This window comes from Malus sylvestris, chromosome 17 (assembly GCF_916048215.2).
Source record: "Malus sylvestris chromosome 17, drMalSylv7.2, whole genome shotgun sequence".
Classification (NCBI taxonomy): Eukaryota; Viridiplantae; Streptophyta; class Magnoliopsida; order Rosales; family Rosaceae; genus Malus; species Malus sylvestris.
Genome location: NC_062276.1, coordinates 5,399,105 through 5,426,251, shown reverse-complemented (window position 1 = coordinate 5,426,251; position 27,147 = coordinate 5,399,105). Strand labels below are relative to the sequence as shown.

The window sequence follows — 27,147 nt, the reverse complement described above, 5'->3', positions numbered from 1 at the left end:
GCACAATGAGGGTGATATATCACACACCTCACAATTAAATCTCCCTCTTGCTACCGCCGCCCCCCTCTCTCTAATCCCTTAGATAGCTCAATTAAATAAGCCTACAACAATATGAACTTTTTTCAATTTTTCATTTTTGAGAAAAGGTTGACAAAACACATTATTGAAGAGTAAGATGGAGAGTCTCTAAATAACAGTTGTTTTGTGGATGTATAGCTCAATGAAATGAGATATGTGTTACACCCCTTGGGGTTATCGAGTGCATGGTCTAGGTCATTGATCTATTCATAGAGGCAGGTGAATGTACAATAAGGAATGTCTAACCTTTACATTGCAAGGAGAATGCTCTTTCATGATGATGCATAGGTCTTTGGCCAAAGCATATAACTGAATGAATCAATGGAATGTGGTTTAGGCAAAGTGACATGGAATAGCCTAAACAAATGACTAAAAATTGAGACCGACTGCATTGCATTGTAATAATTGCAACAGATTCTCTCCTTTAGTTCTCTATTAACTTGGGAGCTATGACATGCATCGAGCAATCATTTATAATATGTAAGGCCCTTGTTTCACTACCTCGTTAATTATAACCTTACGAATCACGCAACCTAATTTAGAATCAAGGATTATAAAGTTAATACGATGATGGAATAAGTAATGTGATAATTATGTTGAGATTGAAACTAATTAATATTTATTAATTAAATTTTGGGTGCTTATACGTTTTAAATGGGCGTTGGAATGGTTTTGAATTCAAGTGGGCTCATTGGGCTTATACCCATTTAGAGAACTTAAGTCACTTAGTCACTAAAGTGACTTAGCAGTAACCTGAAGAAAAAATAGAAAGAAAAAAAGAAAGAAAAAGCCCAATTAAGGGATTAAGGGTGCGTTTGTTGCAACGAACTGTCTCGGACTGAATTAGTTGCAGGGACTAAGCTGGACTGGCTTAGACTAGCCTAAGAAGCAAGATAATGAAAATTCTCGGGGGTGGTGGAATGTGAATAGGGGGTGGTGGAATGGCACAACCACAGTGCAAGGTGATCTTAAAATCTACACTACAAATGACGAGAATGAGATCACATTGATGTGGGACGTTGTCAACCCTTCGATCATCTCAAGAATAATAGTGATGGATAGTTTTGCATTAATCAAAGAATTTACACGGTATCAACAAAATCAGGGGAGGAACCTAGTCTGGTTTGAACCCTTGAGCAAATGCTAGTTTTATAGCTGGTGTGGAGCATTCAGCATATGTGGTCCCTTAGGAACTTACGGCTTGAGCAAGTTAGAGTGCAAATGCCTCCCAAGGTTTCAACCCTTGTTGGAAGTTGAGTGGAACATGAAAAATGCGTCGAGTGGTTGTGTGAGGAAGCACGAGGCATGCAGAAATGGCGAAGGTTTCATCAAAGTTGCCAACGTGAGAACTCCTAACACATCATGGGCACTGGTGGATACGAATTCGAGTTGGAAACAATGTGAGGATAAGTGCTTAAGAAACTACTCTTGCTTGGCATACACAAAATTACGAGTTGGCTTAATTTACAAAATCCTGCTTCTTAGTAGATCCCCATAATTTACAAAATCCTAGTTAACGTTAGCCAAAATATTTCACAATGCAAGGCTAAGTTAGAAGCCATAACCTAAGATTGTACGATTAACAAAATACATCCCATGTCAAAAGGCACCACATTGACACACTGCCTTTATATTTGAATTGGAACATAACACATTGACAACTTTCGCTACTTCATTCAAAGTACCTTGTTTGAAAGCACATGTGTCACATCGTTGCCTCCGAGCAACAAAATCCTCAAGAATAAATAGTAATGATTTTTCCTCAAATGCTTCCCATTTACTCCTCATTCATTTTGGCTCTTGAGCAGCATTCAAATTATTGTCGTTATCCATGCCTAAACAAAAAATATTTGAATGTCCTAAAGTACAATACAAAGAATCAATTTGCATAATATCCAATCAATTTGCATATTATCCAATCAATAAATCGAATTACAATCAATGATGAGCAATCCAATCATTTTGCTAATGTCCAACATATGCATGATAAAAAGGAAAACTAAAATAGGAAAACTAAAATAAAATGTTATCATTAACACATATAGCTAGTTCGGTTGCTGATTCCTAATTGATCTCCACTCATTATACATTTCCTGAGCCATGACATTCCGCTTTGCAGTCCACTGGTCAGATGTTCCAACACTACCAACATATTCTCCTTTCCACCAGATGAATCTAATGCTACTTGGTTTTGTACTTTTTATCAATGTTATTGACATGTTTGGTCCAGTATAGATAAGTGCAACCTAATCTCATCTCAAGATGTTCATATTTGTAAAATAGCCTTATCCTGATTAAGATAAAAACATACTTCAACAATTAAATTCCTTACGGCATACAACCATAACATGTGATGTGAAGGCACAAAGGAAGCTATAACTGCATAACCCGAAAAGAGTAGAACTACAACAAAGGTAAACGCTTTCAAAGATTTACACTAGGGTGTCACTTAATGAAACCAAAAGCAAAAAGTATACAGATCTCTTCAAGCGTAACTTCTGCATCTTATCCAGTACGAATCACGATCTACAACCTAAGTGAGAAAACAAAACCAAATGGAAGAATCTCAAACTCTAAAAATTATACAGCAACTGATTCCAAACTGTCCAATCTCAATCTACAATTTGACCCTAAAAATCAACACCCTAATTTGTTCAAGTGCAGAGGTCTATTATTGAAAATTTCTCAAACCCAAAACAACTAAATCAAATAAAGCTTAGTAATATCATGATTTGCAAAACAAATCGAAGATTCGAAATTTACCATGCAAAAGGAGCAGATGAGGGCGAGCAAGATGCAGATGAGGGCAAGCAGGACGAATAGATGAGGGTGAGGAGGACGAGGATGAGGGAGCAGGGTAAGCAGGGAGCGATGTGCGACGACTTTCTCTCACATGATGAGCGAGGTTCTCTCTCGCAAAGGTCTTACGAGTCCGGCCGAATTTGGGGTTCTTCGTTAGGAACTCCTAGCAAAACCATTAATCCTAGCAAGTCCCCCCTAATCCCATTAAACCTAATGCTTGTGCAAATCAAACATGAGACTACACTAGCAATTAGTCTAGTCTAGTCCAACCCCTCTAATCCGGTCAAACAAATACCCCCTAGAATTTTGGTTCTACAAGCACAAATTCAAACATTTTGATTATGTTTCACCGACTTGGGATCTTTTATTCTTTATGTACAAAAGAACTGAGTCATACAAGGAAAACTCGTCTATCATGACCTCATATGATAGTTTATTTTCTATCAGTAACGTAATAAGAGAGGTAAATAAAAGTAGTAGCGACCAAAAATGCTTCTTACAAAAACAGTCACATGACATTACGGCCATGTAAACGGAAAGGATCCTTTCCGGATTCTTTTCACCAAGTTCACTAAGGCACACAATTTGGGCATTTAAAATTTCATCTAACGATTAAAGTTATCATAAATTTTAAAATAGGTTCATATTTATAACTGTTACATAAAATTTTAAAAGACCGAATTATATGCCTTGGTGGGCTTGGTGAAAAGTATCTAGAGAGGATCCACTTTAGATGGCCGTAATAACAAAAGTTAAAGCTCTGTACATAAAGCAACTCGTTATTGACCTCGGGTCAAAACAGCGGGTCCGAACCGAACCCAAAGTTCCAAAGTTCCAATGGCTGCTGCTGCGAAGGAAGAGCAAAAAGACGAGATCGCCGAGTCCTTCAACGATCTCTTCGGCAGCGTCTCCGCCGTTGTCAAATCAGAACTCCAGGGATCGACCAACCACCTCGATCTTCTCGAAAAGATGAACATGCGAGTGGCCGAAGAGTACAAGGGCTTCGGCGACGTGGCGGCGGGGCTGAGCGTGTTCGTGGAGCAGCTCAAGGCCAAAAGCGGCAGCTTCGACGAGTACGTGAAGCAGATCGACGTCATCGAGCAGCAGGTGACGGAGTTCGAGGCTGTTGTTTCGGTGCTCGATAGATACGCGTCGATGTTGGAGTCCAAAGTTGAATCTGTTTATCAGAATCCATCGGCTTCCTGAATTGCAACGTTTTTGTGGAAACTGGGTTTTTTGTTTGTTTGTTTAACTTGTGTGGCAATGTCTACTATTTTTGTACAATTGAAAAGTTCCCTACCTGTTTTTTTCATTGTATAAAAGTTCCCTGCTCGTTATTAATTCGTAATTAGAATCAAAATAAAGAGTTGAATCGATTGTCATTCAGTATTACGATATGGTTTTATTTATCTTTACTTGTAAGTGTGAGGTCGTAGGTTCGAATCTTGTGGATAACAAATTCAATACTGTTCGCTCCCTAAATCCGACATGGTGCGTTGCGGCATGCAGGGATTTGCTCAGATACGAGATTGGTGGGGTGTACTAGATGCCGCTAGTAGACGGGATTTGAATGATTGAGGTTGCGCCTGAGTTTGACTTCGAACTAAGAGATTATGTCATTGAGTGGGAGTTACTCAAATTAAGGTTCTTTGTTTGCCTTAAAAATAAGGACTTTACTTATATGGAGAGATAAAACAATATGTAAATGACAATGTTGCTTGAAAATATAAATGACAGAGGAAAGTGACTAATATTGCAGATTGCTTGTAGATTAAATGATTGAAAGAGGGTTGTACATAAAAACTACAAATAAGATCGATACTACAAGTGAGTAGCAGAGCTAATAAACAAGAAAAGCAAAGGATGCTTGGCTAAAAATAAATGTCTACAAGGAAGCTGATGAGCTAATTTGAGTAGAGTTTTGATTGGTTGTTTTGAGTGTCTATAATCCTTCTCCATCTGCTTCTTTATATAAAGGTATGGAAGAGTCCCCTTGCTGAGATCTTTGTACCTGCCCGAAAGAAGCTTGGGCAGCTTGCATTTGCATTTGCCAACTTGCATTTAGAAACAATATTAAAAGGGAAACTTGCATCTCCACCACATGTTTTTAGCACATGTTTCCCCACTTGCAATAAAATAATTAAAAGAAGCAAACTAGCTTCTTTCACTACACATTTTTGCCCGAAAGCTCTCTCATCCACTTGCAATACATGCATGTATCTTGATTAAACAAAGGCTTGACAAACCTCCAACATCCAAACAAATGGGAAAAACAATATTATAGTGCCAAACTCCCCCCACTTGTAGCCAAATATCTTTCCAAGTTAGTTTTCTTGCATATTAATCATTTAAATACCATATTTTACCCAAATTGCCCAAATAAGTAAAAATGGGTATATTTTGAGTGCAAATAGTGCCCTCCAAGTTTTACAAATTTGAGCAAAGTTTGTGAAACTTACGACTCCTATGCTGCCAGGATTGATGCCGAAGGAAGAGGCATGTCTACCTCTTCGATCCTTCTATCGTTGATAAACTTGACAAGATGAGCAAGGTAATTGGTAGTACAACTAGCATTGGAAAGAATGTTGTCTGACTTGTGTTCCTTCTTGATACCAAAAAACATGGGAGCATCCTTGTTGGTCACAAAAAATAGTAAACTGGAAAAATGCCCGAAGTCAGGCAAACTGGAAAACACAGAAGAAGAATGGAGAAGAGAGAAACTTGGGCAACTTTTCTTTTTCTTTTGTCTTTTTCTGTTTGCCTCTTTTCATATATAATATAATATATATATATAGATATATAGATATATAGATAGATATCCATAGCCCTTTCGGGCAGATTGCTTTTATTTTGCTTCTTTCATATATAATATGAGTAAACTGCCGATTTGCCCCCTGAATTATCACCCAACTTTCGATTTGCCCCATGAACTTTTTGATTAGAAAATTAAGGACTTAAACTAATTTTTTTGGCCAATTTCCCCCCTACCGTTATTTTTTCATAAATTTCATTTAAATTAACGTTAACTCTTATCATGTGCAAACCACGTAACTCTCATTTGTGGACAAAAACGTCATTTCACTAGACCTTCAAACAGAAAAACTATAGAATCACACATATTTGCATAGGTTTATATTTTAGAAATCTAAGGTTTTCAATTATTTTAAAGAATGAAGTGACTGAACTACCCACACATGTTGTGCATATGCTTCCATTTAACAGAAATTTGGATGGAATGAATGAGAAATTAACAGCAGGGGGCAAATTGGCCAAAAAAATTAGTTTAAGTCCTTAATTTTCCAATTAAAAAGTTCAGGGGGCAAATCGAAAGTTGGGTGATAGTTCAGGGGGTAAATCGGCAGTTTACTCTATATAATATATATATATAAACCCAAAGCCCTTTTGGGCAACCCAAAACAGAAAGAGACAGGAAAGAGAAATGAAGGAAAAGAAATAAGAAAGAAAAAGGAAAAGGAAAGATAGAAGACAGCCACTTTGGGTGACTTTTCCTCCCTCTATATATAATATAATGACATATATATATATATATATATATATATATATATATAGAAATCTTTCGGGCAAAATGGAAGAAAGAGAGAGGAAGAAAGAGAGAAAGAGAAAGAAGGTGTCCTTTCGGGCAGGAAAGGGACAGAAGAGATAAGAGGGAAAGAAAAAATAAAGAGGAAGAGAAAGAAGGATATAACAAAAAAGAGAAGGAAAGCAAACAGGTCAGCACTAGAAATGGCTGCAGGGCTCGAGAACTTCTGTAAGGAGGTTTGAGCATCAACATCAGCAGATCTGCTTTGGTCACCCAGAAATTTGCGCGGAAGGGATAGATTCTGCATTTGTGAATTTCTTTCTTGCTTCATCAGACTTCTGATTTTGAACTCCTGAGGTATTTTGAAATAGTTCTCTTGGGGAAGTTACTGTTCATCCCAAAATTCAAAAATCGAGATGCAAAGGATGATCAAGCTGTTGGAGTACTGTTAGTTGAGGACGGTGCTGGTACTAGGACGACTGGATTTTCAGGTTTCTAATTGTACAAGTTTTCATTTGTCTTTGTAGTAAGCCTGTGAGCACCGAGCCCCCAACTATCCCAATTTTCTTGTGCATAGTCGTTTCCCCGAAGCTCATCGTTCTCAGCTGCTTAAGAGTCCACAAGTCTCAATTTGTAGATTTAACAAAGCTTGATATGAACGCCGAGACTACAATGAACGACCGAATCAATCGATGCAGAGAAAGATCCCATATGTAGCCGTTGATCAAATCTGGTTCTTTGCATTTATAATCGAAACACATCTTGTTTTCTGACCTTGCCTCAGAGCCCAGACTTCGCCGACAAGAAGATATGTAATATTGGGAGGAAGCATTAGGCAAATGCAAACAAAGTCCTGTCGGGGCATTTGGGTAAGCTGCAAAAGTAAATTTCTGCCCACTTCCCCCAACCAGTGGTGAGTTTGAAGATGAAGGCTGAAGTGTAGTGGCTGGCTTTGAAGCTGCGACTGCTATGTTGGATGTATGTTGGAAGGTAACGACGGGCAACTGTGAGCTACAATGTTGTTGGTTGACTTGTTTCTCACAGTAGCTTGTTCTGTCCACCATTTAAGCAATTTTTGGGTTAGGAAGCCATTGACAGGTTTGTTGGAGGAGTTGGTGCAATTTCCAGCATCTCTTTCAGGCGCAGCTATGGCACGAGCACTCCAAATACGTTTGCCAGATCAAACATGGGGCCCCATGTCTAATTGACAACATCTAAACAAATTGCAGCAAAAAAGATGTCCTGCCCATCGGGCAAGATTGTAGCTTCCTCGGGCAACAGCAACATACTTTTATCAAGCATTCAGGCAAATTGTATAAACAATTTTTTGCACCCACCATCCAACCTCCATGGTTTAATCTGTTTTGAGAACTCAAACCCAAACGAGGCTTCACTCCTCTACTTTTCACCTATTAAAACTGGTAGCTGATAGGTCCTTGACAACTAATGGTAGAAAAAATATGAATATCTTGCTGCTGTTGTTGATGGTTTTTCAGCTTTCGGGTTCGGGCCAAATACATCCATTGGATAAGAGAAAAGTGGGAAGAAGGGTAAAAATGGCTACTCACAAACTGCCCAACTCTTTATATTTTATGTTTTTTCTGTACATCACATAACCCAAAAAGAAACAAAGAAAGAGAGGAATAAAGCCCCCCCCCAGAAAGCAAAGAAAGCAAGAAATAAAAACAAAAGCAAGAAAGCAAAGTGTTTTTGTGATTTTGGAATTTTTAATTTTTATATCTTTTTCTTTGTAACAACGTAAGAAACAAACAAAGAAAACACAGCCATTTCGGGCAAGTGGAAATAAAAACAAAAAAGAAAGAATTGTCAGGCTACTAAAACAGTCAAACATAAAGAACAAAGACAAAGCCCTTTTGGGTGAACCAAAACAACAAAAAAAAAGCCCTTAGTCGGGCAACATAAATGGGAAATTAAAGGCCCTGTCGGGCAAGCTGAAAGAAAAAAGTAAATAAAAGGGAAAGCCTGTCAGGGAACCAAAACAAGAAAAAGGACAAAGCCCTTTTGGGCAATTCAAACAAAGGAAAAGAAAGCCCAAGTCGGGCAAACTGGTACACAGTTTATTCGGGCAAACTGCCCAGATTTTTTTTATTTTTTCTTTGAATGACTCTCAAAACTATAATACAATATAATACATATATATATAAATACATATATATATAAATACATATATATATATATACATATATATATATATATACATATATATATATATACATATATATATATATATATAACAAGCCCATTCAGGCAAAGTATGAGAAAAAGGGGTGCACATTTTTTTCTTTTTTTATATTTTTCTTTTCAGCTTTTCTCTTATTTTCTGTGTTTTATTCTTTTTTGAAATCAAAAAGCAAGTAAACAAAAGAAAGGTCTTTTCAGACAAGAAAGCAAAAAGTGAGAAAAGGAAAGAAGAAAGAAAGGAGAAAGGAGAGAAAGGAGAAAGAAAAGAAAGAGTGGAAACCCACTTCGGGCAAAAGAGGAAACAACAACTCGGACTCATTGGTCAAGCCCCTTGACTGCCCAGATATCTCTTAACACTCAAATCTTTTTCTCTTTTAAAATTGAGTGTAGAGAGATCAAATCCATCATTTAAACTGGCCATGCCATATAGCTTGGGAACCATAGGAGGTGGCCATCCATGTTTGACCCCAAGCTTTGTCCTCCTTGAGATCTCAGTTTGGATGACATGCTTATGTTGGCGGGGAGGAGTGTAGGAGCTATTTTCTTCTTCTTCAGGCTCCACATGAGGTGTGAGTTCGAGCCCCCCGAGCGTTGGTGTTTGGCCTACAACGGCTTGGTCTTCTACAACCATATCCATTTTCATGGATTTTTCATTGGGTGGGGCCATTGTTTGGCCTTCATCAATGTGTTCGATTTGTTCTTCCTTGGTTGTAGTAGGGCGAGTGTGCTTTGTAGAAGGGATTTGACACATTTGATCTATCAACTTTCTCAAAGTTTCTCCAAAAGTTGTATACCTTTCCTCCACCTTTTTAAAACACTTAGTCACCTCTACACCATATTCGATGTTTGCCATATGGAGTTTGGACACCTTCTCTAATTTGCCCACATCCTCTTTGTAGAGCTTTTCATCCGGATGATCATGAGTTGGCATCTCATATATTGGCTCTATGTACTCATTGGAAGCATTTTGATACTCAAAGCCATTTGTTGGCCTATCATAGTATTCATGAATGCGTTTGTCTTCAAAAGAATAATAACCTTCATCATAGCCATAGGTTGGCCAATCTTCAAGATTATTATTTATTTGATGGCCATTAGTTGGCCAACAATCATGTTCCATGGGACTTGAGTACTCTTCAGCCATGTACCCATAAGTTGGCAACTCATAGGTTGGCTCTATGTGATAGCCATAGCTTGGGCGCTCTTCAACACCGTCATCCTCCTCATACTCCGAAAAAGCATATTGAGAAAAATCATGAACATAAGGATTGTTCATAATCTAACTCTATATAAGGATCCCACCGGGCGTGCCAAAATATGTTCGCTTCCTAAATCCGCCATGGTGCCTTGCAGGCATGCCGGGGATTTGCTCACATACGAGATTGGTGGGGTGCGGGCGTGCCACTACTAGATGCCGGTAGTAGACGGGATTTGAATGATTGAGGTTGCGCCTGAGTTTGACTTCGAACCAAGAGATTGTGCCATTGAGTGGGAGTTACTCAAATTAAGGTTCTTTGTTTGCCTTAAAAATAAGGACTTTACTTATATGAAGAGATAGAACAATATGTAAATGACAAGGTTGCTTGGAAATATAAATGACAGAGGAAAGTGACTAATATTGCAAATTGCTTGTAGATTAAATGGATGAAAGAGGGTTGTACATAAAAGCTACAAATAAGATCGATACTACAAGTAAGTAGCAGAGCTAATAAACAAGAAAAGCAAAGGATGCTTGGCTAAAAATAAATGTCTACAAGGAAACTGATGAGCTAATTTGAGTAGAGTTTTGATTGGTTGTTTTGAGTGTCTATAATCCTTCTCCATCTGCTTCTTTATATAGAGGTCTGGAAGAGTCCCCTTGCTGAGATCTTTGTAGCTGCCCGAAAGAAGCTTGGGCAGCTTGCATTTGCATGTAGAAACAATATTAAAAGGGAAACTTTCATCTCCACCACATGTTTTTAGCACATGTTTCCCCACTTGCAATAAAATAATTAAAAGAAGCAAACTAGCTTCTTTCACTACACATTCTTGCCCGAAAGCTCTCCCATCCACTTGCAATACATGCATGTATCTTGATTAAACAAAGGCTTGACAAACCTCTACCACCCAAACAAATGGGAAAAACAATATTATAGTGCCAACCCCACCCCCCCTTGTAGCCAAATATATTTCCAAGTTAGTTTTCTTGCATATTAATCCTTTAAATACCATATTTTACCCAAATTGCCCAAATAAGAAAAAATTGGTATATTTTGAGTGCAAACAGATACCAAATTAGGTTGTTAATTATGTGGTTTAACCGAACTTCCCATTCTCCTTAATGTAAAATATATTCGTTGTACAAAAAAAAAAGTTGAATCGATTACAGATTATTTTTACATTTACTAAGCACAAATTATTTCCGTGTTTATTAATTATGGAGTTGGATATTAATTATGGATTTTTTTATGTGTTTATTAAGCACGGATTATTGTCGTGTTTATTGGTTATGAAGTTGAATTCTGATTACGATTTATTCTTGTATATTGGTAATTTGCTAGAGAGGAGTAAGCTGGATTAAATATTGTGTTTTGGTTCACGAGTTTGGGAACAATTTGTAAAATCTTATGAAGTGAATGACATTTGAAAATGAGGTTTCCGCAAACCTTGGAACGTTTGTGATTGCTTATGTAGAAAGTACTTCTAAAAAATGCTTTTATGAGAAGCATAATAAAATTTTGTTTGAAAATCCAATTATTTCTTTTAGAAAAACGCTTGGAAACGTTAGATATATCTGAATTACTGTTGCACTTTCTAGTTTCAAAGAAAACGTTGGCGAAAAATTGGTCCGATCAAATCCTTGGCTATTTCGGTCCCTCTGGCTTGTTTGGAAGTGCTTTTGAAAGTTCTTTCAAATAATTAAAAGCGCTTTTGGATCACCAAATGCTCTTTTAAACCTAAAATTCACAAGGCAAATCTTCAATATACGAGAGTAACGGAATTCACATATCTTCAGGCCTCACATTCCACCTTGACTTGCACTTTCTTCTCCCATCTGTGCAATAAAGCGGCAACAAACTCCAACGACGGAACCGGTGCTAGTTCCACAGGTAGCTTATTATCATCATCACCAACCCTACAAATCCAGCCGTACAAAGGTCTAAGCCTCCGCGGTGCAACACTATCCGGGCAAAAAACTGTGATTGAGAGCTTAGCTGCTGACGCTTCGACGCCATTTCCACTTCCTGCATCATCCAGAAGAGAAGCATCCTTGTTTTCAGAACCGCCTTGTTTCTCAAGAATTGTTTCAATCAGGAGGGAGTAAGCACCTTCTTCGATAAAGGGCCATCCGGTTGTATCACCATCTTCCCCATAAACTTCCAGTAGTTCTTTCACTGTATCACAAACTAAATTCTCCGAAAAACCCATGGGTTTCATAGCATCAATCGCAGCACACATTCGAGTATTGCGCTTCCTGGGTCGTCCTCTTGGTCTTGGGGCCATTGTCAGAGTCGTAGACACTCTGAAACAGGAAAATAGAGCCTTCCTTAAAATATGTAAACACACAAATGAGCTGGAGAGCCGGTTGGAGCTGGGAACTGACTAGCATGTACAAGCAAAGTCCAACGATTGATGAGCAGTTCCTGGAAAACCTGGAACTCCAAGTGAGTTGTCCACCATATTGGCTGATTTCCAGATGCAATTATCTGTTTCACATTCAAGATTACAAAATATATAATCTTAAATTCACACAATAAACTACAAATCAAGAAAAGCATATCGAAACATCAGTCAAAAATCAATCGAAGAGGAGCTAAAGCATGTCAAATAGACCCACAGAAGCTCAAACACCTCAAGACCTTCCATCATTTTCCAACACAAATCACACGAGGAAAACTTACATTATAACCATACAAAAATCAATCCCCTTATGCCCATCAGTCCTTCCATTTGGGCGAGCAACCACCTCAAGTCAACATAGTTTCCATGAACCACAAAATTCACAAGAGAGCGAGAAGGATATTAAAGCAGTACTCTTGTTAGTCCAAGCATGCTCGCACACGTGCGCCTGAGTGCATATAGAATATAATCACATAGCAACTCCCTTGATTTCTACCCCAACACACTTACAAGTATATCAGGCTCTACGCATTTACTTTTGGTAAGGAATAAATCGGCTTAACCATACAAGATTGTTAACAGAACTAATGAAGCTAGTGTAGTTGTAAAGCTATTTGCTAAACGAAATCAGCACATATCATAGAAAAACAATCCATTTCTGTCACCGCAAACCTCTAAAAACGCAATCTTAAGTGGATAAGAGGGGCGATGAACAACATTCAGAACTTCGTATCTGCATTAACCATAAAAACTAAGTACAGAAGCTAATCCATATCACTGGAAATCGTGCCCGAAAAGGCGAAAACAAAGATTATTTGCCAAAGGAAACATTCTACATTGCCATTTTTGCTTGATGCAGATGTAAATCCAGACCATACTTGGATAAATAAGTCATGAACAACTTAAGATTGTAAGCAACTTGTATAAAATTAAAAGCTCTTGGACTTTAACTTATCTCCGTAAAGTTCCAACCCACCACTGCAACCCTAGAGTTGAAACATATAACACACCCGGTTAACAAAAACTGAAACTTTTGAAGTTTTGAGAAATTATTTACCAAATTTTAGCATTTTCTATTTCTAAAACACACAAAAAAAAAATCAGAAACAAAATAAATATGGATTCTGTAGTGTTTATTTCTGAAGCTTCTGATTTCAGAAACGATGGTTTTTTTAAAAAAAAAATGCAAAAATGAGAGAAAGATGGCACATTTGCAATTACCCAGGAAAGTTAAAATTAAAAAAGGCAGTAGCTTTACCAATTAGAAACCTTCTACATGCCGAGAACTGCAGCTTATTTCTTCCTTGAGCGTTTTTGAGGCCCGAAACGGTGCGTTTTGGGGCTACTGAACTGGGTTTTTGTTGAGGTTTGAAGAAGGAAAAGGAAGAAGGGGGTGATGATCAATAAAGCGGAAGGTGTGACTGTAGCTGTAGGTGGCAACGACTGAAAGGACCGATCAGCAAATACTTTCAGATAAGACAACGGACCTTGGGGCTAATTCGTGAATAGTGTTAAATGTATAATGTCTGTTCCACCCCCGCTAAATGACCAGAAAGTAAGGGTATTTTTGAATTTTCACGTTCTGGTGTTTGTTCCTAATCTAAATTAGACCTGCCCTTAGGATGGACTGAGATCCTTCACCATTGGATCATTAGTCATTAAATTCTTAGCTAAAAATCCAACGGTCATGAATCTAGGTGCGTTTTGCGGCTTGCTGGCCACTAATGCACTCACATATGATTTTGTATTAGTAAGTCATGACGGCACAATATCAGTAAACTCATTCCACCTACTCGGTGTTTTAGGAAAACGGTTTCTTTAGTTATGTTTGTGTTTACAAACACCAAACAGAGCTTATATAAACTTGCATTTTTAATAATGAGATATTAATTTGTATTTTGATTATCTGTAAAGGAATTGTTCCCCAAATATTTACAAACCAAATTTACCGCTCAAATTTCCAAGAATGGAATTAAGGGTAGTGTTATCCACACAACAGGTTTTACTTCTAAAGCCCCTTTCTCAATTTTTGACCGTCGGATTAAAGATCAATGGCAATGGCTGTGAATATAGCACTATCCTAGAAATAAAACATATTAACATAAAACCATCTTCACCAGCAACCTGCAACATGACATGGTCCTCTGGCATTCTTTAGACTAGATACCGCTCGAATCGGCCACAAAGCTCTACATACTTCACACGAGCGACGTGACGGATAGCTAAGTTATGAGTTCTCAGCTAACTGTACTAACATATTTGTTTCTCAGCTTCGTACAGAAGCTTGTGCGATTATGTATCAGCCTCGGATTAGCTTCTGCAGCACAATGGCGTTGTGAACTCAAGAGTTCATGCTGAATATCGTACACTGGCATCAGGACTTCCTCAAGCTATACAGGTATAATGTGGCTCAGTCTCTATCAGGGTTCTCATTCAGGCTGCTTCCATTTTCTTGGTGCCGTAGATAGAAGCAGAGTGAGCACCATAGGCATATCGCTAATTGAGGCGAAGGTAGTTAAAAATGAAGATCACTCTCCACATATCAGTTGAAGAAATAAGGCGACTCTAACACGTCCCTTAAGTCAAAGTCACCCCGCTCGGGCAAGGGAGGGAAAGTTAATGTGGGAAAGGACTGCTGAAAGCTATCCAACAACTGGAAACAAAACAGATAATTGGTTAGATCAACAACTGTTTACATCTTTCAACAACGCACTTGTGATGCTTCACGATTCTTTTCAAATTAACCAGAAAGGAGAGAACTTCAGAATAGAATAGTACTGTACATTCTCTAGTATTGGAGTCTCATATAGTTCGACAAACTTTTCACGAAGTATTCTGTTCATTTCATCAACATCACAAGCGTGTGTCCAGTACGAGTCATGAACTCCTGTAATCATGTTATTACACAGCTATTATAAGAGTGTACATTGTGTGTGCGTGTGTTAGAGAGAGCAGGGTAATTGAAATGGAGCACACAAGAACTGACCTGCAAAGTTTAAGCCTGCCCTTTTACAGGCAACCGCGGTCATCATCATATGAGAACTATCGAGGGAATGAACAAAATTTGGTGGGAACGCTGTCCGCTGCCTCTTGACCATGACCTATAGACAAAATATTCAGTTTGAGATCTGAGGCTCCAAGACTTCAATCTTTGAAACGATGTCCATGTCGGTGATTCTCAAATTTTTAGACCTTTCTGACCATAACCACGTGGCTAATTAAACATGTTGAAAATAAACCGACCATGCCCGAGGTAACTCAAAGATGGCACGGCATTTTTTCCTTTCTTTTCTTAGATAAAAAAATAGATTGATGCTAGTTACCTTCCATACTTCAAAGGATGACGAGAAAACTATTGATCTACATTTTCCTATAGCATCCTTTAAATGAATATAGCTACAGTACCTTTTCTGTTTCTTGCTGTAACGTCAAAACTTGAAGGGAAGTTTTAATCTGCAACAAATTCAACCAGAAGCTATTAAACTTGATTTAACCTTATAAGTAATTATGAATACAATAAAAAATATTGATGACCCTTGTTGACTCGGTGAAATTTTTAATACTCACAAGATGCCTGCCGAATTTACGGTAAGGTTGCACAACTGGAAGTCCAAGCGGAGTTGTCCATCGTACTGGCTCATTTTCAGATGCAATTATCTGAAAATCAAGATAAAAATTTCAAAACATCAGGAAAACATCGTGAGCGAGAAACAAACAAAAGAAAAGAGGAATCTGGTACAAACTTTTGCACATTCACCAAGCCAGCTCATGATACTTCGTGCAGCTTCAAACATCTCACCTAGAGCAGTTAAGGTGATCTGCATATGATGTCGAGAATCGTTTCATTATAAAATTCTCACGAATACTGATGCACATGCTCACAAGCATATGAAAATATTGTTACAAATTATGCGAAGACAAAAATTGACACCCTCACATTATGAACTTTCTGGTACCTTTGCAGCATAACAAGCACAACTAAAAAGCTCTACGTCATCTGAAATGGCACTGCGTTCCTTCAACCTCCTCTTGATTTGATCCCGAGCACCGATGTAGGTGACACCATATACTGATGTCATCACCGTCTGCTTCACCAATTTTCTATCCACCTGCATATGTACAGCCATCGGGTTAACTCTTAGTTGCATAAAATAATCAGGTAGCCAAAAGAAAATGCCAGTTTACATACAGTAATCAGATAACAGCCACATTTTCTGATATATTATTAAACCACACGTTTTGATGAAAATTGAATGATTTTAAATCTAATGTTACGATATCCACTTTGTTTTAATAAGATATGCATCAAAAGACTGTACTGAAGAGTTGTAAAATCAACCTGATCTACTAATACTTTTGCACGCAATGCCTCTGGAAAAACTGCAGGATCCTTCTTTGCATCCCTTCGCATGATTTCCAGTACCCTGCACCGAGAATGTGACACTTTTTCATGAATAAATTACTTAATCATGACATGTTGACAGCTTACACGTAATTTGAGAAAAGTAATACTCATGCGTAGAATGAAGAGGTTCTAATACTATACTCATCATGTGATACCTCTGCCCTAGTCATAAACCGCTTACCTAGCAGCTATTCCTGAGTATACATCTGCAGGCTTCTCTCCTGCAACAAGATTGACGGCAGCTGCTCCCAACTGAATGGAAAATTTCCAATGAGAAAAAAATTCCAAACTAATTCATACAATTTCCCAATATACCATAAGTAGACATGGGAGTGAGGGAGTGAAGTTGGGTGGGGGAGTTCACGTATGACCTTCTCTAAAGTAAATTGAGAGAAAGAAATTACCTTGTCTCTTCCAAGGGCAGCATAGTGTTGTAAACCATTGCAAGAGCCATCCTAGAGAAAATCAATTAAAAATCAAGAAATGTAAAATAATATATTCCAGATTATATCACTGCAGATGAGTAATGACAAGGCAGACAACTCATATCTGAAAGGAGCTATTAACCAGCTTAAGACAACAGTCCCTCATTTGCAAAACATAGAAATCACCTGCTAAGTTCTCTATAGGATACCGTAGGAAACAAAGCCATCAAAACTTACTTCTTAGGTTGTTTCAACATAAACCTGAAGGAAGGAGGTTACGAGTCCAAGAAACAAATCCCCCAAGATTCCCCTACCCCCACCCAACAAAAGGGAAGCAAAAAGGTACATATGCATGTGTTAGCATTCAAGCGCAGAAAAGATCTATGCCTCAACCAAATTTGAACTCTATGGCAGACCTCTGATAGCTCCGCTAACACAAGGGACAAGGCTCACACTTACCTTTTCTCTTCACCTTTTTTTCTGGGTAGTTTTCCAATTTAATTCTCTTATAACTCTAACATAAGAAGACCTAGAATACATAATGTCCTTCATAAATGTCCGAAACCGCATAATTTAAACATCCAGAACTAATTGATTACTTCTGGCAGTCCCCTTGTCAGCTTATTTCACCTAGCTTGAAGGTAAATACAACACAATTTTCATGAACCGAAGATCTGATGCCATGACAATGTAAATGTACCTGATGTATGGGAATATGTGAAATAAAAGTCTCTGGAGAAGAGCTTCTCAAAGCTTCCGCAAGGTTAATGCACACAGCCAAGCACTGAAATGGATCTTCTGCCTTCAACCACCAGCGTCTTCCTTCTAGTGGTCTGTCCACAGAATCAAATATATCATCTAAATGACTCTCTATAAATGCTATTTGACCCTCGCGAGATAATTTGTCCACACCGCTCCCATACAGATTTGCCAAGTGTATCTTTAGCCAACGTAAGCCTGACTTTCCAAGGGGGCGTCCCTCTGCAAACTCCAAAATACCCCGGGATAGATCTGAACCAAGATGATTTAAGTATGGGTGCATAGGATATGCACGGCCCCGAAAGTCAAGATTGTGTGGATAATAAAAACCTTCTTCATCCTTCATCTTCCGTGCTACCTGCTCCCCGGTAAAAATGAGTTTCATAAATTCTAAGTACATTATGGTTACTGACTCAGAGGAGTGAAATAAATCTTACAGTTAGTTTAAGCTCCAAGTCACAACGCTGTGAATGCCTCTCCATGTTCTCTTTCTTCGCAGACTTCACCTTCCATTTCCATTTCTTAAGCAGTGTTTCATCATCAGTATCTGGTTCATCTGGTAATGGAACCTGAATGCAAAAAAATAAAGGAAAAAATAGCTTCGGATCAATTTCAACAAATCAAAATTGGCTCACAAGATTGATAACAATATTTTTGAAATAAATGGCGTGAGAAAAAAAAACTTAAAAACTGATTAAACCAACCATTTGGTTCAGTTGTTAAGTTCAGTTGAAATTTGAATTTCCTCAAATTAATTAAAGTTGATCTTGAAATTTGAATTTCCCCAAATTAATTAAAGTTGATCTTGTCTTTGGCTTTCGCCAAAGCATGGCAAAAGAACGAACCGACCTCCTAATATGTGCGAAGAATCTTGATTCTTTTTTCTTCCTTTTGTGTGTGTGTGTGACTAATAAACTCACATTATCACGGTCCACCAAATCAGCGAGATGGCCTCCACTAGCCCATATTCTATCTACAACATTAAGTACCCTCTTATTAACCCTCCATCTGGTATTTCCAAGTGTGTCCAGGGCCTGGTCAGGAAAACATAAAATCAACACATAAGGCACCACATCCTCATGTTGGTTTAGTTCCATAAAATTTTCATGATGAAAAAAGTCATACAACGCTTGTATGTATACAAACCTTAAAAACTGGTTCCAGTTGCTGCCTTGGGGTCTTCTTAATTGCTTCACGCTGCTGTTTAGCTCCATGAGTGCGCATGACATAGGATGGTAGAAAAAAGTAACCTCCTCTATCATAACTGAAAAGACAAATTTATAAAACCGCAAAACAGAAATAAAACGGGTTAACCCAAAAGTAATCTGAAATTCTATCACATAAAGGACTATGAAGAAGTTGAATTCTATGTTCAATGTTGATGCACTATGAAAGCATCATGCCACCTTTGAAGATAGAATTAAATGGAGGAGTTGTCCTATTCGATTCCTATATCAAACCCTATTCTCTATTTCCAGCTCAGACCCCCCAAGAATGCAATATATTAGAATAGCTTCTACACATTTCATTCCATCCATTACTGATTTTATGAATTACAGACTTCAATCTGATCTTATGTGAACTTCAAATAAAAAATTAACAAAAGAACGACTTTAAAATTGGGCAAAACTGGTAACACATAGCTGTAATTATCATACCCTGTCCAGTTGACTGGTGGTACCAACATTGGCATATAAGGAATCACCATGTGGCTTGCCTGCATAAACAGTAAAAGTTATTGATAAATCTTGGACTAAAGAAGAATATAAATTCCTGCAAGCTTCTTAAGATGTGTCCTTTGACAGGAAAATGAGAAAACTTATACATAATTAGCTTAGCCAACATTCCATCACCTGCTAGGGACAAATGGACAATACTATACAACATTCCAGATCCTATCAAACTATTTTATCGACAACATTCCTAGATCCTAAAAGTATAAATACATAAAAATAGTTCCAAGAGCCAACAGACATCTCCAATTGTTTCAAGAATAACAGAAAGGAAAAAGGATCGAAGTTACTTACTGTTTTCTCAAGGCCTTTGAGAACAAGAGGGTTGCATTGAATAACACCAAATCTTCTGCTGGTGGTATTCCTGTTGAAAGAAAAGTCCACATTAACATAAAATTATTCGGGAGGGGAGGTGTACAGTTATCAATAGTACAGACTAGTAAATACTTTGGATCTTTTGTGACAGTCGTAAGTGTGTGTACAAATGCAGGTCGTATATCTGGTGGAGAATCTGCGGACTGATCGGCCGGAGGTTGTATAAAAGCCGTTTGAATCAACAGTTCAATCAGACGACTGCCGACCTGAGAAATACATAGGAAACAAGTGGCATTTTGGAATGCATGTAAATAAAATGCTGATAAAGTTCTACCAGTTAAAGCATAAACCATGCAAACCTTAGCCTTGGCTTCCAGGCTCCAGGGTTTTGAAGCATCATATTTCCTCACTATATGTCTCACTGCTCGCAGTTTTTGCTTTTTCATCAATTTCGTAACCTTTTTATTCAGCTTCTCTTGTTCCTTCATTACATCATCAGACCCTCGGTTTTCCTCATCTTTGTTGACCTTTTTCTTTCTCGTCTGTTCCAAAAAATTTTGTATTCTAACCTGATGCATTGAAGCAGTGATACATCAGTGCTCATCTAGGAGAGATGGACGGCACGACACGGTTAGAGTAAGAAAACCAAGCCATAGGAATACTGTTTTACTTAGTCCATCTAGAGAACAACAAGAAACAAGAACAAAGCACTAAGGTTTTAGATTTTAGATCATTCCCTGAGTCCCTTTCCACACAAACTTAACATGGTTCGGGAAAACAAAAAGGCAAAAATAGGAATTTCACTATGGCACCACCGTTAACTGGATTCCAGCAAAGAAAAATGAAACTAAACAGAAAAATAAAATGACTGCAATCCTACTCCTGAATGGAATTGACTATTAACCAGGTAGAGAAAACTGAAACCGAATCAAAACGTCCATGAATATGTGTAATGAAAAGTTCACACCTCCTGCTCAATGGCTTCACCTATGGTGCAAGCAGCTGCTACCACCCTGCAAGTTCCATGTTCGCCTCCAGTCATCAACAATCCCATCAGCTTATGCATTGTAATAACCGACATCATATCAGCCGGTAACTGATCAAAATAAGGCGCGTAGGCCGCCTTATTCTTCCCCTTCCGGCACAGGTTTTGCTCGTGTTCAATGGCATTGCGCAGAGGCTCAAACCAACCAAGAAACAAAGACTTCATGTATGGCAAATTGGGAGCTAACTTGTGCTCACACATGTCCATCATAAGCTCCCTATACTCCTTCGCCGCCCGTTCCCATGCTTCAGTCTCGATCTTTATCTGTCTTCTCTTTAGCGCAAGGTACTTCGCCTGCCCCATTCCTCTCACTCTCCTCTGCCGCATCCGCCGCCAATGATCCGTCTGCCTCTTGCCCTCTTTACTCATTTGCTGCAATAGCTCTTGAACTTCATCAACAACAGACACATCCTCCTCGGCATCAGTGGAAGAAACCGCCTCCGCGACGCTTGCATACCCTTTGGGGCAAAACCCATTAAACCCAATCGGATTCCTCACAGACCCCAAACTTGGATTCCCCATATAACTCTCACCTGAAGAAATCTCACCTTTCCTGCAAAAACCCACCTCCGGAAAACCCTTTAAGCAAGAACCCGTCTCAAAAGGCTTGAACTTTTCCGAGAAAACAGATTCCCAGGAAAACCTCAGAAGTCTATAAGCTCTAGAAATAGACTGTGAATTCAGACGACACCTCTGGTTCCCGGAAATGACCTGCTTAGCCAAGGTTCTCCACAAACTAGTGGATATCATTGATGGGCTCTTGTGGAAAACTATGGGGATTTGAAATGCGCAATTCTTGGTGGTATTTGCAGGGGGAAATGGGGTTTGGATGCAGGACATCAAATTAAAAAGATCAAATATTTTTGGAGGAGATGAATTGGTGAGAGTGATGAGAGTGGGATCAGAGGAAATGGTTCGAAGAAGGGATTCGGAGACGCAATCAAATTCGTCAGAGAGAGAGGGAGGGAGGGAGGGAGGGAAAGAGAGAGAGGGGAGGAAGAAGCAAACCAGTGAGCAAGCAGCGGCCTAAAGCCCTTGACCCTTTTCTTAAACCCTGACTCCGGCAGTAGTTAGTAGTTTACGCTTTTGATTTTTGCAAAATTAATTAAAATATTTTGAAAATTTTAAGTTTTAAAGATAAGAACAAAATAAAAAGTAAAATAAATAGTATTAAGATTGATTTGTTAGTGTAAAAATAAGATTTTTCGTTAAAGTGAATAGTACCGTAAATTTCTCGTTAAGTTCTCTTTTATTTTTGCTTGCTTGGTGACTGACTGGGAGTTTGGGGCGTTTCTATTATTTTCACTCTTTGGGGGCCAATTTGTGTAATTTGATGATAAATATGGTGCGTCTGTTCCGTACGTATGGTGATGATGTGGCTTAATCAACATCTAGTTTTTCCTTTTATTTTCTTAATGATAAACAGGATTTCAAAGCACACAGAAATTTTGGGTCAGATTGTTTCACTAATCAGTAGCACATGTTGCGTCGTAGGTTTTACTTTTTTTAAGTGAATTCTGCCAACAACACATCTACACAAGATTCACAACTATGAAATCAAAGCATTGATGAAACATAGAACCGAATACTCTTCTTGTTTGTTTGGATGTGTTTTAAAATAACTAAAAATGTTTATAAATAAATTATTTTTTAATTCAAAAAACACTTGAAGTGTTTTCTACAAGAAGCACCAGTTATGTGCACGTTACATGCTTTTACAAGATTTACAAGCAGTTTTACTCAAGATTGTTTTCAAAAATATTTTCATCAAAAGCGCTTTCACTAATTGTAAACGCACATTCAAACGAGCTTTTAGTATCTCTCAAGATCAAGTTAAGGCGAAAACACTCGTCACATAACTTAAATGGGGACAAATATGACCGGAGTATCAACACTAATCTCGCCGGTTACGAACCCTAACACTATGGCGAGGGATAACATGAATGAAATCTTGATAACCAATATACTTTGTTGATCATACAGTAACACTACACAATGTTCTTGTGGGAACTCTTGCTTCATACTACATTACAACTGAAAAAGTATTCACACGCAGAGAGACTGAAAAAGTATTCACACGCAGAGAGAGAGAGAGAGAGAGGTTAGATTTATTAAGCTGGAGAATTAAGTGAGATACAAAAGTTGCCTGGTCTAACAAATTTCCTGTTCTTCCTCTTTAAGAATGAGAAACAATGACATCCTATCACCCAAACCCCGCCCATGTGTAAATAACCATTAGACCGTACATCTTTCTTGGATTTGCACTAGTGACGTATACAATACTTGAATTTCTCTACGTAGCTGGTTCTCATCCTACGGACATTTTTCGTATCACCCAAACGACCCAATTAAACCAATCAAATAAATAGAAGCGGGGTAAAAGATGGATTTCCATTTGTGAACTGATCCCATCCCTTCACGCACTGGTAGCTGTGGGCTTAAAACAATCAATATTGCACAATCCAACTGATCTGAACATCTCTCCGAAGCTGCCACCAAAGTTAAATTTCAACCGTCATAAAAACTCGAGTTGTATGTGTCGATGCTATGATGTGAACAGTTGAATTTCGCAATATAAAGCATGTATGGGTGAAAACTGAAAAACAAAAACTTGCTTACCGGTCAATGCTATTTCTTGCTCTCTCTGGCTGATCTACGCTATTACTTGCTTTTTCAGGTTGGTCCATACTCTTTCTTGTTCTCTCTCTCTTATCAGTGCTGGCCCTTGACCTCTCTCTACGATCTGTACTTAACCTGGGGTTTTCTATATGATCGGTACTTGGTCTACAATTCTCTTTGTGATCTGTGCTGGAACAAGATTTCTCCCTGATGTCAGTGCTTTTCCGCGGATTTTCTGGTTGACCCGGAACTGGCCCTGATTTATTCCTCAGATGTGGATATTTCTCAATGGTCGATACGAACTTTTTGACATGCTTTATGTACTGTGGGTAGAGCTCCAAGTCACAATGATTACCTCCTTTTATCCATAATGGCTCATACTTCTCCTTACAATTATCCCAAAGCTGCTTGCCATGAGACCAATCCACAACATCATCAGCCGTCCCCTGCAAGCAATGGGAAAACTCAGAACAAAACAACCTGGCAAATAAGTACACTTCTGAAACTAAACCACACATATTTAATGATACTATAAGACAAGGTTTGCATGGTTTCAAAGATATTTGTTAGCTATCTACCTTTTCTGTCATTATTTACTGTTTACCTAGATTAGTTGGATTAGTAAAATGGGGAAAACAATAAATTCCAGGTCAAAGAGTTTGATAACTATACATAGGCACATAAAAAATAAAAAGCTATTAGCTACACTTCTTCCCCGGGTTGTAACTCATCCAACAGGATGGATGAAGATAAATAAGCATACAGTCAAGAAATGTCAAGCACATAAAGATTCTTAAAAGATATTATTTAGACTACACACGCAAAAAAAATCACCACCGGCATGGTGAAGACCGGCAAATTTGGAACATGAAGACACGAAGTGTTAGCGCATCAGTGCACATGTTGAAGACTAGTGTATCCAATTTGTTAGGTCATCAATATGCATTACTAGGTTTCCATATTTAGATTCACTAGAGTCTAGGAAAACAAAGCATACAATTTAAAGAAAAAAGGCACTCACATGAATCACCAGAACGGGACAACTGACCAAGGGTATTTTGTCAATGTTCTGCACCATGAATAGGAGAACCCTCATTAGCGTGATGCAATCCCAAATGTTGTGAAAAATGTGAGCCTAAAGCTGAGCAATTAACAAAGATTAAGTACCTTATAAATGTCAAACCAATATGTTCGCTTCACTGGATACATGACACGAAGACCAGACATAATCGGACTGTGAAGAACCACTGCCCTCAATCTTGGTAACCGGGTTGCTAAATCGAGAGTAGGCCCACTACCAACTGATTGCCCATATAAAATAATATCCTCCTCCTTCGCACCGTACCTCTCCACAAGGCATCTATATGCAGCTTCTACGTCTGCATAAGTGTTTTGCTCACTCGGCTGTCCATAAGAGAGAAAATATATATCTCATTTCGAACATTCTCCTAACCAATTATAGCTAAGACTTGCTTTCATTCATCCAATGATCAATTTGGTCTCTAGGAAAGAAGAAACCTTTCTAATTAACAGCATAAAGTAGCCTGAAAAACTCGACAAACGGGTGCATCGCAAATAATAAAACCATATTCAAGTTTCATTATCTTATGATGGAAAATTGCAAGAAAAGAAACCCTACTGAAATTAATTATACAGAACATTTAGCGATCAGATTAACATTTTCTAGTTTCTCTACCCTACTACTGGAGCTATGTTTCCAGGGCTTTCAAACAAATCAGCACAAAATCGAAAGCGAAATCTCATACCTTCCCAGTGGACTGTCCGTAGCCCGAATAATCATACCTATAAAACACAAATAAATCCCATAAAGTTCAAAACTTTACAACTTACAAACACACATAAATCATATTTTGTGCAAAAATAGAAACACAGATACTTAGTCACAAATCAAACAGTGAAATTTACAGATTCACTATAATTAATTACTGACCCCAACAAGTTGACTCGGAGGTGAAGACTCAGCTCACTGAACAACTCGTACATCTGACCCAGATCAGCCGCGTTCCCATGCGAGTGCAGAACAGTAAGCTTCGCCGACGGATTCCTTATGTACACCGCCACGACGTCGTTCCCTCTCTTGGTCCTCAGCTTCAAGACGTCGACGTTTTCCCTAGTCCCCACCCCGGTCATCTTCAGCTTCCCACTATCCTCCTCCTTCTCCACCCCGTACGACGGCGGGCTCGGCGGGAAAAACGCGAACTTGGCCGCCATTGATGACGTCACTGCCCCCATCTCAAACCCAAATATAAAAAATATACAGAAAAAAAAACCCAAATTTTAACTTAATTGAAACTGGAGAGTGTGAAGAGCTTGATTCAAGCTCATTTAAATTCTTGGGTCGGAAAATTGGTGTTTGGTTGACGAGAAAGTGAGAGAAAATTAGATCCTAGGGTTTGGAGTCCGGGGAAGGACGGTTTTTTCAGCTTCGAGAGAGAGAGAGAGAGAGAGGGCGGAGGATTTTCCGGCGTGGAAAGGGAGGGCAGCACGTGTGAAATGATTGAAGTTTGTAGAACGAGCGGAGGGGGGAGTAGTGGTCCGGTGATGGCGATACGAGAGAAAAGTAACTGCAAGCGGCTTTAGTGAGCCGCCACGTGTCCACTCTGGGCACCGTGGTCCACTGATCCTTCTTGCGAGCTGTCTTCCTTCGCTATGGGCCAGATGGCTTTGCCAGATTGTCAAACATAACATATTGTTTTTGTTTTTGTTTTTGTTTTATTTTTTGCTTTTATTTTTGTTTTTTTATGCTTTAGAAATTAAGATAAATAGTGTTTTTTTTTTTTTTGGTTGTTGTGCAATTGCCAGAAAATGGGTTTCTGTGGACGTCCGTCAAAGACAATAGATGAGAGCTGTTCTTTTGTATTTTGTGTGTTTTTTTCCCACACATGTTGTGAGAGCGTGGTTGTAAACTTTATTAAGAAAATTGTATAATAATAAATTCGCATTTGTGAAACTATTGAATAAAATTTATAGTTATTAGTAATTGGTAGTTATTTACGTATGACTCGAGCATTTATGTAACAATCCGTTTCGAAATTTACGGAACTAAAGGGTATTTTGGTAATTTCACTTTGGTTGTAGGATATTTGTTTGAAATGTGACTTTATGGCCTTAAATGGTGTGCCTAAGAGCAATTCCACCCATGAAGCCATTCCCCCTGGCAATCCACTATTCAATTCACCCTATTAAACAGTAACTGCCTTAAATAAATAGTAACTACCATTAATGAACAGTAATTGCCATTTACATCTCCACCCTTGGAACCCTCCCCCCTGTCAATAAGCAATCAAAATAATAGTTTTTTTTGTTTGTTTAAATAATAAAAAACCTCTCTCTCTCTCTCTCTCTGACACAAAAAATATAAAAAATTGCAAAGCACTCGGGCCACAGGCCCGTCGACTCCCCACCCCCCCTTCGCTCGGCCTCCCACCCTCACTCGGGCCCTTCCCCGCTGGAGCTGCTCCCACCGGCCCTCAGGCCCTTTCTCCTCCCCTGTCGCCCGGGCAACCAGCATCCGCTGGAGTTGCTCTAAGAGGGCCCATGTCTGATTTTGTCCTTGGCCCCATTTCCTTTTTTTCTCTATCTCTCTTTCTCTCTCTCTCTCC

The 27,147-nt window shown here is 38.6% G+C and overlaps 4 protein-coding genes across 8 annotated transcripts; 1 reads left to right on the top strand and 3 right to left on the bottom strand.

Annotated features, from left to right (window-relative positions):
- Positions 1-3,644: 3,644 nt before the first annotated feature.
- On the top strand, positions 3,645-4,258 carry LOC126611371 (biogenesis of lysosome-related organelles complex 1 subunit 2-like). The gene has a single exon (XM_050279606.1). The coding sequence runs from the start codon at positions 3,718-3,720 to the stop codon at positions 4,084-4,086; it is 369 nt and encodes a 122-aa protein (XP_050135563.1). The 5' UTR covers positions 3,645-3,717; the 3' UTR covers positions 4,087-4,258.
- A 7,135-nt stretch (positions 4,259-11,393) lies between these two features.
- Positions 11,394-13,649, bottom strand: LOC126609589 (uncharacterized). 3 transcript variants are annotated; one of them, XM_050277440.1, is made up of 3 exons: positions 13,482-13,649; positions 12,896-12,956; positions 11,394-12,309 (listed from the first exon to the last, which is right to left on the bottom strand). In XM_050277440.1, the coding sequence occupies exon 3, from the start codon at positions 12,104-12,106 to the stop codon at positions 11,615-11,617; it is 492 nt and encodes a 163-aa protein (XP_050133397.1). In that variant the 5' UTR covers positions 12,107-12,309; positions 12,896-12,956; positions 13,482-13,649; the 3' UTR covers positions 11,394-11,614. The 3 variants fall into 3 exon arrangements, with proteins under 3 accessions (XP_050133397.1, XP_050133396.1, XP_050133395.1); XM_050277439.1 differs by lacking the exon at positions 12,896-12,956 and adding an exon at positions 12,505-12,671; XM_050277438.1 differs by lacking the exon at positions 12,896-12,956.
- Positions 13,650-14,092: 443 nt separating this feature from the next.
- On the bottom strand, positions 14,093-21,949 carry LOC126612220 (DNA-directed RNA polymerase 2B, chloroplastic/mitochondrial-like). The gene is made up of 19 exons (XM_050280581.1): positions 20,828-21,949; positions 20,220-20,429; positions 19,993-20,126; positions 19,840-19,909; positions 19,471-19,529; positions 18,959-19,076; positions 18,733-18,846; positions 18,250-18,381; positions 17,754-18,170; positions 17,033-17,083; positions 16,810-16,880; positions 16,563-16,647; positions 16,180-16,332; positions 15,967-16,041; positions 15,791-15,880; positions 15,629-15,676; positions 15,210-15,324; positions 15,007-15,110; positions 14,093-14,876 (listed from the first exon to the last, which is right to left on the bottom strand). Exons 1-19 carry the CDS (start codon positions 21,743-21,745, stop codon positions 14,766-14,768), a joined length of 3,075 nt encoding a protein of 1,024 aa, XP_050136538.1. The 5' UTR covers positions 21,746-21,949; the 3' UTR covers positions 14,093-14,765.
- A 1,046-nt stretch (positions 21,950-22,995) lies between these two features.
- LOC126612208 (uncharacterized) lies at positions 22,996-26,077 on the bottom strand. 3 transcript variants are annotated; one of them, XM_050280561.1, is made up of 6 exons: positions 25,476-26,066; positions 25,291-25,327; positions 24,692-24,928; positions 24,546-24,593; positions 23,525-23,970; positions 22,996-23,394 (listed from the first exon to the last, which is right to left on the bottom strand). In XM_050280561.1, exons 1-6 carry the CDS (start codon positions 25,775-25,777, stop codon positions 23,322-23,324), a joined length of 1,143 nt encoding a protein of 380 aa, XP_050136518.1. In that variant the 5' UTR covers positions 25,778-26,066; the 3' UTR covers positions 22,996-23,321. The 3 variants fall into 3 exon arrangements, with proteins under 3 accessions (XP_050136518.1, XP_050136519.1, XP_050136520.1); XM_050280562.1 differs by lacking the exon at positions 22,996-23,394 and having other exon boundaries at positions 23,866-24,004; positions 25,476-26,075; XM_050280563.1 differs by lacking the exon at positions 22,996-23,394 and having other exon boundaries at positions 23,886-23,957; positions 25,476-26,077.
- Positions 26,078-27,147: the final 1,070 nt, after the last annotated feature.

Coding starts and splice junctions, on each gene's coding strand:
- LOC126609589 (XM_050277440.1), bottom strand. CDS start 12,106: ATGGCCCCAAGACCAAGAGGACGACCCAGGAAGCGCAATACTCGAATG.
- LOC126612208 (XM_050280561.1), bottom strand. CDS start 25,777: ATGGGGGCAGTGACGTCATCAATGGCGGCCAAGTTCGCGTTTTTCCCG. Junction 24,594..24,691: donor ATTGGTTTGACATTTATAAG/GTACTTAATCTT, acceptor TTCATGGTGCAG/AACATTGACAAAATACCCTT. Junction 23,395..23,524: donor GCAAGAAATAGCATTGACCG/GTAAGCAAGTTT, acceptor CTTTGGTGGCAG/CTTCGGAGAGATGTTCAGAT.
- LOC126611371 (XM_050279606.1), top strand. CDS start 3,718: ATGGCTGCTGCTGCGAAGGAAGAGCAAAAAGACGAGATCGCCGAGTCC.
- LOC126612220 (XM_050280581.1), bottom strand. CDS start 21,745: ATGTCCTGCATCCAAACCCCATTTCCCCCTGCAAATACCACCAAGAAT. Junction 19,910..19,992: donor ACTGTCACAAAAGATCCAAA/GTATTTACTAGT, acceptor TTCTTTCAACAG/GAATACCACCAGCAGAAGAT. Junction 15,677..15,790: donor GTAAATTCGGCAGGCATCTT/GTGAGTATTAAA, acceptor AATTTGTTGCAG/ATTAAAACTTCCCTTCAAGT.